This window comes from Mustela erminea, chromosome 6, assembly GCF_009829155.1.
Source record: "Mustela erminea isolate mMusErm1 chromosome 6, mMusErm1.Pri, whole genome shotgun sequence".
NCBI classification, from domain to species: Eukaryota; Metazoa; Chordata; class Mammalia; order Carnivora; family Mustelidae; genus Mustela; species Mustela erminea.
Window position 1 is genome coordinate 101,733,554 of NC_045619.1, and position 11,682 is coordinate 101,745,235.

General features: G+C 53.8%; 1 protein-coding gene across 2 annotated transcripts; it reads left to right on the plus strand.

The window, feature by feature from the left end:
* Positions 1-2,046: 2,046 nt before the first annotated feature.
* PIANP (PILR alpha associated neural protein) lies at positions 2,047-8,603 on the plus strand. Of its 2 annotated transcripts, none has more exons than XM_032348964.1 (6): positions 2,047-2,121; positions 4,323-4,382; positions 4,645-5,156; positions 5,893-5,974; positions 6,744-6,965; positions 7,302-8,603. In XM_032348964.1, exons 2-6 carry the CDS (start codon positions 4,366-4,368, stop codon positions 7,321-7,323), a joined length of 855 nt encoding a protein of 284 aa, XP_032204855.1. In that variant the 5' UTR covers positions 2,047-2,121; positions 4,323-4,365; the 3' UTR covers positions 7,324-8,603. The 2 variants fall into 2 exon arrangements, with proteins under 2 accessions (XP_032204855.1, XP_032204856.1); XM_032348965.1 differs by lacking the exon at positions 2,047-2,121 and adding an exon at positions 2,212-2,601.
* Positions 8,604-11,682: the final 3,079 nt, after the last annotated feature.

Genomic DNA, 11,682 nt, shown 5'->3' on the forward strand with positions numbered 1-11,682 from the left:
GGCGAAGGGGGGCATTTCAGTTGGAGACAGTGAAAAGTGTCGGGTGCTAAGGGAGTCATTTCTAGAACATCAAGAGATCTGATCTGGCAGGAGCATTGTTGGAACTTCGAGGAGGAGTACAAATTGGAGGGCCTCACCTAACAATGAGCTCATATTTATTCCAAGTACAATGAAAAGCCACTCAAATATTTTAAGCAGGGAAGAGCATGACATGATGTGGTTATAAAAATATTACTGGATATTGTGAAAACTAGTTTGTGTAGGGCAAGGGCAGAAACAAACAACCAGCTAAGAATCTATTGTGCTATTTTCAGGTGAGAGATGATGGCTTGAACCAGGATGGAAGTAACAAAGGTGGAGAAAAGTGGGTAGATTCAGGATATATTTTGCATTCTGAGCTCACAGAACTAGCTGGTGAATTAGATATAGGGCAAGAATCCGTGAGAAAATGGAAAGGAAAAAGATGTTCTCTAGGTTTTCAGCCTGAACAAGTAGTTGTCATGTCCCAGGATGGGACACAAGGAGAGAAATGGATTGGCGGGGGAAGAATTCAAGCCATTTATTTTAGCCACATTAGCTTCACATGGCCATTAGACATCCAAGTGGAGATGTCAAGCAGGCTGTTGGATAAATGAGTCTGGAGCTTTGGATATAAATTTAGGACTCACTGACATTTACATAGTATTTAAGCCCTGGGACTGGATGACATCACTGGACAGAGAAAGTGGAAAGAGAAGAGAGCCAAGGACTGAGCCCTAGCAAGCGCTAACATTTAGAGGTCGAGCCGAAGACTGAGAAGGGAAAGCCAGTGAGGTTGAAGGGAAACTAAGAGAGGGTGGTGTTCTAGAAGTGCAATCAGAATAAAACATGATTGGGACACCTGGGTGGCTCAGTGGGTTAAGTGTCTGCCTTCAGCTGAGGTCATGATCCCAGGGCCTTGGGATCGAGTTCCCGCATCAGACTCTAGGGAGCCTGCTTCTCCCTCTGCCAGCCGCTCCACTTGATTGTGCTCTCTCTCCATCTCTCTCTCTCTGACAAATAAACAAAATATTTAAAAAATAAAAATAAAATAAAACATGATTGAGAAGGATGGAGTAGGACCGAGTGAGAGTGGGGATAGGGGAAGCTACTTTTGATAATGAGGTTAGGGAAGGCCTTTCAGAGGAGTTGACATTGGATCTCTGTGAAATTTTAACAACAACAACAAAAAAAGAGTCATTGTGAAAAGCCAGGGGAAAACAGACAGAGAGAATAGTAAGTGCCAAGGCCCAGTGGCAGGTTAAGATCCTCTAGTTCTAGGAACATGGATCATGTCCAGTATGACTGGGCCATAGAGTGTGAGGAGAGGAAATCAGAAAGCAACCTAGTGGACCGGTCATATAGGGCCTTGTAAGTCACAATGAGGAGTTTGGATATTCTGAGTGCTAGAAAAGCTGAGTAATGCGACTCCATCTACTCATGTTAAAGATCATTTGAGTAGGAGAATGCACTGTAACAGGGCCAGACTGCCATGGGGGATCAAGCCTTTGGGACAATCCAAGGACGGTTCGAGATCTTTATCCCCACCCCCAGCCCCACCTATATCTCCTGCGCTCTGCATCGTCCACCACTGGCGAAATGGAGTTGGGGATGCGGAGCTTTAGGTGATTCAGAATCTCAGAAACGGTCTGGCATAACCATGGGTATCCATGGAGTTGGGTGAAAGGGATGCAGAAGCCCGCTCCCAGAACTCCGGGAATCAGACCGCCGGTCACCCTCCGCTGCCCTCTCCAACACTCCACCTGGTACCCAGTTGGGCGCAACTCCTGTGGCGCGGCAGCAGGAGGGTTAAACCGTGCGCGGCCCACCGCGGGAGGGGGAGAGGCGGAGACCTTGCGCTGGGAGCTGCCGCGCCGAGCCCAGCCGAGCCGAGCGCCTCCCGAGCCGAGCCGAGCCGAGCCGAGCATCTCCCGCCGCCGCCGCCGCCCCGCGCCCCGGGCGCCCACCCCCCACCCTCTCCAGCGCCCCGGCTGCCGGCCAACCCCCCCGACCATGCCCCGTGCCCCACAGGCCCCCGCGACCCCCCAGCCCCGCGCAGCCCCGAGCGCCCGCAGCTGTCGCGCCGCCGCGCCAGGCATGCAGGTAAGTGAGAGGGACCCCCCACACCCCCGCCCGCGGGAGCCCGGCCCTGCCCTTCCCGACTCCGTGCCCTCGGCCCCCCGCCCCTGCCGGCGGGGTCCCTCGCCCGGGCTCGAGCCGCCGGCCCCTAGGCGCGCCTTGCCCGCGGTGTTCTCCATCCCTCCGCGGGTCCCGACTCCATCCTGCCCTCCTGGCGCAGCGGTCACCGTCCTCGCGACTGCCTCTATCCCGCCTTCGCTTCAGCCCTCGGCTCCGTGCATCCTCCTGCGTTGGGTTCCCTTTCTGCTCTCGACGCTGCCTCCCTCGCAGTCCCCCGCTGCCCTCCTGGTCCTCGCTTTCCCCCCTACTCCCGTCGCTTTCCAGCCTGTCCGGGGAGCGCGGGCCCGTGGGAGGGGTGGGCCCGGGGCAGCGCTGGGGATGGGAGCCGGTTCCCCCACCCTAAAGCTCCCGCCCCACCCCCAGCTCATCTCCTGCGCACAACAGGTCGGTGAGAAGCGAGGAGAGGGTGGGGGTGGCGCGCCAGGCTGGGGACTGCGGGCTTCCTGGAGGGGATGGCTAAAGGGGATGCGGGGCTCGGGGACTGGAGTGGACATTGGTTTTGGGGCGGGGGGATGCCCAAGGCAGAGAGGCGAGTGAGTCCTGGAGTCAGCTGGCCACAGATGTCCCCGTGAGCCCTTCTCCGCTTCACTGGTTCGCTCTAACCTCCTTCCTCCCCCCCTCGTTCCCTCCCTCCAGCTTCCTTCTCTTCGCGTCCCTCTCTCCCTTCAGCCCACCAGGCTCCCATCCCCGTATCTTTCCAGAGCTCCATATCCTTTTACATTTGAAGAAACACTTAGCAACTCCTCCATTTTTCCTGCTCCGTTTTCAGTCCCTCGTCCCTACCTCTTCTCATTTTGTCCTCAGTGTGATGTTCTCTCCTTTTCCATTTCCTTTCTCTGCGTCCCTGGTCTTTTCCACCCCTTTTCTCTCTTCCCCTTACACTCTCTCCACTTCCCGTCCTGCCTAGACCTTTCCGTCCTGTCCTCCTGCCCTTTCCCCTTCTTCCCTTGATCCTGCGAACCCTTCGCCCTCCCTGTTTCCCTCTCTCACTTGCACTCTTAGCTTATTCTCCCTTCAGCATCCTCCAAGCTTCCAATCTTCGCACCCACACCCTTCCCAGTCCTTCCTAGTCCATCCTTCCAGGCTGACTCCTCTCCCTCCTCCCATGCTCTGGGCCCACTTCTTCACCTTCCTCCTCTCCTCACTCCTAACTAACCCTCCCTCTCTCAGCTTATTACCTGTCACCCTTCTCCACTGCCTACTTCTGCTTGCACTTCCCCAGACTTTCCCATCATATTCTTTTATTCTCCGAGAGCACTTAGTGTGCAGGTTTAGACCCAGAATCCAGAGGACCCAGGTGTCATATCCTCATTCACTCTGGGGAACCTGGCCCCCTTGGAGCCACCCACCCCCAGCTCTGAGAACATGTCCTTCCTCTTTCAAAACCCAACTATCCAGCTTCTCCCAGGACTCTGCCCAGGAGAGCTACATTTGAGGGGTGGCCTCTCCCTAGCTCCACCTCCCTTCAGAGATCACCATGGATTTGGGTGATTTAACACTGAGCAAAAATTATATTCTGTAGTTTCTCTCCCACCTACCTCTGTCTTTCTCTGCTTTTCTTTCTTTCCACCCTTCCCTCCGTTATTTCCCTCCTCCTGAAGATGTAGATTCCCCGGGGGCCCATCGGAAGAGAAACACTTGGGACTCCAAGCAGGCTAGGCAGGCTGGAGTGCTCCCCTTATGCGCTCACCACACACACACACACACACACACACTCACACAATCTCTCCGATTGACTTCCTCTTCCCTCCCCCACTGTCAGACTCCCTCCCTAGCAGTAGGTGCTCAAGGAATCACAAGGTTCTTGGCTCTAAATTAAGCTCCAACAAGAGCTTAGAGCTGTGGGTAGAGGAAGTGAGAAGGAAGGAAGCCAGAGAAGTAAGAGTAGACCCTGAGGTGGGGAAGTTGCAAGGATCTCTGGGCATTAGTAGCTAGGGGCTGGGGGCTAGACAGGAACCACTCTGGGAGATCCATGCCCCCCCCCCAAGGATGCTAAGTGGCAGCTGGCAGCCTAGAGGGATAGATCCAGGTAGAACTGGTGGCTGAAGGAGATGGGGAAGTGCTAAGGGCAGGGTTGGGATGTAACGACCCCTTCTCTCCCCTAGTAAAGGCTGAAAATCTGGGTCACAGCCGAGGAAGAGCTCGGACATGAAGTCCAAGATGTGGTAAGTTTGGTACAGCAGAGGGAGCCTGGAGGCCACTTCTCCTGGGGTCTGGGCCCCTTCCCTCCTAGGTCCGCCCTGGGCCTTCCTTCTTGAGGGCCAGACCTTAGGAAGGGAGGAAATGGGGCCAGTCTTCCCAAGGCCCACCTCCTTTTCCAGAGAAAGCTGGAGGAAGACAGCTGGGATCTCTGGTATAAGCCGGTGCTTCGCATACAGAAGCCCAAGATGGGCTTGTGTCTCACCCCCTTTCTCTCCCTTCTTGCAGGCCTGCACTGCTGCTGTCCCACCTCCTCCCTCTTTGGCCACTGCTGTTGCTGCCCCTCCCACCTCCTGCTCAAGGTTCCTCCTCTTCCCCTCGAACCCCACCAGCCCCAGCCCGGCCCCCCTGTGCCCGGGGAGGCCCCTCTGCCCCACGCCATGTGTGCGTGTGGGAGCGGGCACCCCCACCAAGCCGATCCCCTCGGGTCCCAAGATCACGTCGGCAGGTCCTGCCAGGCACGGCACCCCCTGCCACTCCGTCTGGCTTTGAGGAGGGCCCACCCTCATCCCAGTACCCCTGGGCCATTGTATGGGGCCCTACAGTGTCTCGAGAGGATGGGGGGGACCCCAACTCGGCCAATCCTGGATTTCTGCCCCTGGACTATGGTTTTGCAGCCCCCCATGGGCTGGCAACCCCACACCCCAACTCAGACTCCATGCGGGGTGATGGAGATGGGCTCATCCTTGGAGAAGCGCCTGCCACCCTGCGGCCATTCCTTTTTGGGACCCACGGGGAAGGTGAGTGCAAGTGGGAGAGAGGGTGATGGGAAGCTCGAAGGGCAGTAACAGAGATCTTGTCTGTTAGCTCCTCCCACAAATGTGTCAGGCACTGTGCGGGCACAGGGGCAGAGATGAAATGTGCTCCGAGCCCTGGAGGAACTCAGGTCCACCAGCGAAGACAGATGTGTAAACACTTGGGGACGAGTCAATGAAACAAATGCTCTAATAGAGCACACACAGAATGTCTTTAGGAAAAGAAGGAAGGGAGAGAAATTACCTTTGCCTGGGGATCAGGACACCTAAGAATTGACATTGGAGCTGGACCTTGAAAATGGAGTGGGAGTATTCCATGCAGAATACCAGGAATGAAAGGAACCTTCAGGGTGACATTTCTGCTCAAGAAATGCCAAGCTAGGGACAGTGGTTTGGGGGTGGGGCTGGTGCAGAGATGGACATTTCCACCCCCTAGTTTCCATGCAGAGAGAGGGGCTGGTTCTCTCTGACCTTGGAGCTTCCTCCTCACCACATGTATACAGAAGATTTGGGAATGTGGAAGAAAAGAACTAAAAACTTCTGGGAAAGCTGATGCTAAGAATGAAGGTGGGGGAAGGGAGCGGTTCAGGAAAGCAGAAAGAGTTGGGCACTGTGGATTCGAATGGCAAGATTATTGAACCCGCAGCCTAATCCCACTCCCACCCCCTCTTGGCTCCTACCACCTCTGGCCTCCCTAAAACTTTCTCCCCACCCCAATCAGGTGTGGACCCCCAGCTCTATGTCACAATTACCATCTCCATCATTATTGTTCTTGTGGCCACTGGCATCATCTTCAAGTTCTGGTAAGCTGAGGGGAGGAGGGTGCTGGCGGATGGGGCAGGAGGGCAGGAGCAAGGGCAGCATTTTTGCTGGAGGTGGGCTAGGAAGTGGTAGATTTAAGCAAGAAAACCCTTGGGAAATTTGGTAAGGATTTGGGTGGGGGAGACTGTGAGAAATCAGACAAATTCCTTTCCCCAGGGAAATACAAGGATAATGGAAGAGGCAAGGGAATTATTCATGCGCACTGGGGGCCTGGACATTTCCTCCAAGATGGAGAAAACTGACCCATTCTGCAGAGGCCCTTCTTGGGTCAGTCTGGGGAGGAGGAATTAAGTCTGGAGCTTTCTTTGCATGCATTTAATAGTGGGTCACTCAGTCCTTCACACTTTACTGCAAGAATCATTAGACTCAGGTGTCCAGGTCATTAGCTGATTTTGAACTAGAACTAAATCTTCCAGGCACCTGCTGAGGAGAGAAATGGCTCTTCTGGGTATGCATGGGGGGAGGGTCAGTCTCAAGGGACTCCTTGTTGGTGGGGAGGAGGTACCGATTCCGCAGGTCTGGACCAGGTCCAGAGGATGGTGTACATCCCTGAGCCCCCTAGGGGGGTAGGGAAAGTAGCTTTATGGACTCTCAGTTTCAGATATTTGATATAGGGAACTGTTAAGAGGCCAATTTCTCTCCTGTAGGATGTTGGGGTGTCTGAGGGAGGCTGGGTGTGGCCAGCACTGCAGGCCCGGGATGGGAGCTTCTTAAATGTGTGAGAGAACCTCTTTCCTTCCTGTGTACCAGCTGGGACCGAAGCCAGAAGCGGCGCAGGCCCTCTGGGCAGCAAGGTGCCCTGAGGCAGGAAGAGAGCCAGCAGCCGCTGACAGACCTGTCCCCAGCTGGGGTCACTGTGCTGGGGGCCTTCGGGGACTCGCCTACCCCCACCCCTGACCATGAGGAGCCCCGAGGGGGACCCCGGCCTGGGATGCCCCAGCCCAAGGGGGCTCCAGCCTTCCAGTTGAACCGGTGAGGGCAGGGGCAAAAGGCTGGGAGGGTTGGGAGGTAAGGCAACTTTGGTCCAGAGCCTTGGTTGGGGGTGTTCCCTCCAGGGTGGGTGGGGAGGAAGTAGACCTACACCCACCCCCACCCCGCACAGCCCCTGGCCCTCCCTAGGACTGGACCAGGTCCTTTCTAGGGTACCCTTCCTTCTCCCGCTCTCTGTGGATCTCTGTCCTGTTCTCACACTGTCATTTAACTCAACTCTGCCCTCTTATCCTTGAGTCCCTTTCTTTGCCTTGGACTTCCCTTCGATTCTGGCCTACCCAGTGGTTCCTGACTATGCCCTTTCCCTCTTCCTCTCAGGATTCCCCTGGTGAATCTGTGATGCCCCCCAATGTTGGGGTGCCGCCAAGCAGGAGGCCAAGGGGCCGGCACAGCCCCCATCCCACTGAGGGTGGGGCAGCTTTGGGAGCAGGGGGCCATAGGGGCTCCTGGCTGCTGCCCTTGCACACCACCCTGGAACCCTCACTGGCCCCATAGGCGATCCTACCTGCTCACCCTCCTTTAGGTGGGGGGCCTCACATATTTGTGGCTTCTGGTCCCCCAGCCCTCCCTTGCACACTCACATGAAAGCCTTGCACACTCACCTCCACCCTCCCGGGCCATCGCACATACTTGCACTCTTGTACAGCCAGTCTTCTGCACCCTCTCTCCACTCACCCCACCCCTGCCAACCCCTCCCATTCTCCGTTTGTTTCACACTCTTCACTCTCTCTTCCTCCCACATTCTAGGCTCAGCTCAGTCACTCAGTGGTCAGTGGGCAACTCTCCAGTTACCTCTCACTCGCATTTCCTGGCCCCATGTTGTGGTGTTATGTGTTGTGCTCACGCTGTCCCTCATGAACACCCATTGATCTCGTTTCTGTGGCCCCTGCATGCTGCCCCAGAGGTGGGTGGGAGGTGAGTTGGGAGCTTCTCATGCTCCCATCTGTCATGGCCTCATTTCATTCCATGTCATTTGTTTCATTGTCTCCCCCATCCCACTCCAAGGGCGTGCTCATTACCCTGAGGGCTCCCCCATGGGAATGGGGGTAGTGAGGCCCCAAACTTCTCCCCGCTGAACTGCTAAATTCTGTTGTCTGGGAGATGGGTTTTGGGGAGTCACCTGCTGCACTACACGAGAAAGGGGCTCCCATTTGCCCTTCCCTTCCTCCTAAGTCCCTTTTGTCTTGTCTGTCCTGGCTGTCCGTGTGTGGGTCACTCTCTGGAATTCAGAGTCCCTGAGCCAGTCCTGCACTTCCCAGCCTCTCTGAGGGCCTCCCTAACCCCACCTGGGCTGCCAGGGACTGGAGCCAGCTGGTTCAAGGCCATGGGGAGCTCTGCCTCCCAATCTATCCCTCCCCTTCCTGGGCTCCCTCACACTTCTCCCTCCCTGCCCTCCTTGGTTTTTCCATTTCTCCTTCCTTTTGCCTGTCCCCACCGCCCTTCCCCTCATATTTGTCCCTATCTCTCACCATTTTTCCACCTTCCTCCCTTCTTCCTCTCTTACCTGGCTCCTATGCTGTGATATATATTTTTGTATTATCTCTTTCTTCTTGTGGTGATAATCTTGAATTCTTGTGGGATGTAAGTTTCAAAATTTTCAAATAAAGCCTTTGCAAGATACCAAAGTCCCCTGGTTCTGCTTATGAACCCTGAAGAGAGGAGAGCGAGGAGGCAAGGGCACCCAAGAAAGGAGGAAAAGAAAGATGGGGGGTTGGAGGGAACTCCTTAAGACTTAGTGTGACCTGACCTGCTCTGACCTGGAGTTAGGGTTCCTGGGCTTTTTCTTGGGGGGGGGCAGTGGTAGGAGCAGAGAGAGAGAGGGAGAAAGAGAATTTTAAGCAGGCTCCCAGCCTGCAGGGAGCCCGACATGGGGCTTGATCTCAGGACCCTGAGATCATGACCTGAGCCAAAATCAAGAGTCAGGTACTTAACTGACTGAGGCACAGGTGCACCTCAGGCTTTAACTTGGGAGAGAATAAAGGGAGAAACTGAATGGAGCAGCCAGAGCAAGAAAACCTAAAAGAGTGGCTTGCTTCTTACTTGCCAGTGAAAGTCCAGAAAGACCATGAGAAAGGAGACCGAGAAAAGGGATAGGCAATGAAGCAAGCAAGAAGAGGAGGAGAGAGCTGCTAAGACAGATGGAGAGTAAGGAGTAAAAGGAGAGAAAAACAAGAAAGAGTCTGCCCTGCTTGGTTTATTTTCAGCCTTGCTCCCTAACTTGTCCCCATCTACAGCTGCCCCCCAAAAGCTGAGCATTAGAACCCCTGTAGTTAACTCTCACTAGCTTTCCCCACTCTGCCCTCTCTGAGAGAGAGGTGCTGCTAGGGTGTGGGGGTGGAATCAAGGGGTATGTTTGGAGGAGGGAACAGAGGCTGCCCAGCTGGGATCAGTCACCTCTGAGCCCCCCATTCTGGGTTTGGCTCTAGCGACAGCCCTGCAAAAGCCCACACATCAGCCTCTCAGCTGTTGCTAGGCTCTGTTGCCATGGTAACCACCCAGGTCCCACTTCTCCCCCACCCCCATCTGTGCCCCACTTGCTCCCTGGAAATGGGGAGCTCCGGGGAGGAGAGGAGACTGTAGTGAGCAAGTCTGGGCTGCCCCGGACTCTGAATGCCTCTATGTATTTATCTATGCAGCTAGCATCAGGAGGGTATAGGTTGGTTAGGCATGTGTTTTAGGTGTTGGGGAGCTTTACTGTCCACTTAAGGAAGAGTGGCTGAATCCACAGAGCCCACAATGGGGAGTTGGGGAGAAGGGAGCCTATTTCTCAGGACCAAAGCAGTATGTACCTTTACGGCCTCAGACCCCATAAGAAAAAGAGTGCTACAGAGTAAAAAGGCAGAGCAGGGGCAAGGAGTGATGAGCCAACTAAAAGCAGAGGTGCAGAGCCAACAATCTGCTGAGGAGGGCTCAGAGTCAACCCAGTGGGGCCTTCAGTGATCCCAGCAGCAGCTGGAGGAGGGAGAAGGGTGGATGGAACCTGAGGGTGCAGGAAGTGCTGAGGACATGGGTCAGCTGTGGGGGGGTGGTGAGGTAGGGATCTGAGGTGGACGGGAGAAGAAGCCTCACTAACCTTTCTCTTCCCAACCACCCCCCCCCCGCCCCAGGAATCTAGTCTTTGTAAGGTAGTCTTTGTGAGGGGAGGAGCACTGGCTTAGAAGGGGAAGGAGCTCAAGTGCCTGGAGAGCATGCCAAGGCTCCATCACCCTCTGCAATGTAGTTCTTCTGAGGGACAGTGTGACCCCGAGGCTCATCCATATGCAAAAGGCACGCATGAAGGCCCCTAATGAAGAGGGAATTAATTATTGCCTGATTAGCCTGCTGTTTCTCTAAATTTAAATAAATTAAAATACACCAGTAAGACACTGCGAACTCCTCACCTGTTCCTTCTCCCTAAATGTCCTTCTTCCCCATGGAAAGTCAGATGGCAGGGAGAGACAGAGGAAAAAGGAGACATCCTCGTCTTCCCATTTTCCTAAAGGAAATGTCCCAAACTAGATCACATTGTCAGGATAACCATGAAGAGTTGGGAGGTCCTGGGGAACAGATCCTAACCTTTATCTCTCATGAAACTGAAACAGACTATGGGGCCTTAGGAGGTCCTTGAAGGTTGCAAGTGGTTGAGCAGAGAGTCTCTGGTTAGTGACAGACCAAGAACACAAACAAAGGCCATACTACCCTTTTGGTTCTTGGAGGCCACACATCACAAGCACCACTGGGACCAGCATCTCTCATCACTATGCTTTCTTTGCCTCCTAAGCTGCATCAAATGACTCAGCCAGTCTTAAGCATTTTTCTGGAAGGCTTACCATTATGGCTCAGACCAAACCAGGAAATGGGGAAGCCCCCAGGAGGAGGGATCTCCCAGGCAGAGCTCAGGGTGTGGAAGTGATTCAAGATGGAAACAGTGTGCCAGCTGGAAAACCCCAGGCTAAAATTAACAGCCCTCCTCCCCCTACGCCCCACATTTATCTCTAAAGCTCTTCTGTAAGAAGTTCAAAGCACTTAAACTGGCTTCTTATAGCAAGGGCAGGAGCAGGGCTGACAGTTGGGGACACTGAGGCTCAGGGAATACCAGTTAATGAAAATAGGAAAAGAACTAGGACGGAAGAGGAGAACTGGGAATTAGAGTGATTACTACGATTTGCTCCCACTTCTCTATCTCAGCCCCCAAAGTCGATGTTTCTGGAGTTAGCAATTTCCAACCCATGCAGCAACTAGGTCTGGTCACATCCAAGCCCTGAAGATCTTATCCTGCCAACTGTTGCTACTCAGTTAACACAGACTGGGTGAACAGCCCCCAAAATGTGATCAGGACAGTAGACATTTTCAAAGGGACACAAACTATAATTACAAACCTAGGATACATATCTTCTATTTAAACCTTTAACTTAAATGTTTATTTTTAGGTGTCCTTTGTTACTTCCTTGTTGTGATTTTGAAAAAAAAAATCACTTAAATCTTCAGAATCTTATTTTCATTATCCCTAAAGAGAAAATTACAGTTATTTTTATTTGCATTATTTTGCTTTCTCAGCAAGGGGCTAATACTGTTAGTAAGAAGGACTTCGATTCTGCTTCAGCCAAATTAGAACTCAGTCCAAGGGGATTCTTGCCAGATCGGGGTGCAGGCAGCATTCATTACTCAAATAGCATATATTCAGCATCTACTATGTACTCAGAAAAGCAGCGGTTAGAAT

Coding starts and splice junctions, on each gene's coding strand:
- PIANP (XM_032348964.1), top strand. Junction 5,157..5,892: donor TTTTGGGACCCACGGGGAAG/GTGAGTGCAAGT, acceptor CACCCCAATCAG/GTGTGGACCCCCAGCTCTAT. Junction 5,975..6,743: donor GGCATCATCTTCAAGTTCTG/GTAAGCTGAGGG, acceptor CCTGTGTACCAG/CTGGGACCGAAGCCAGAAGC.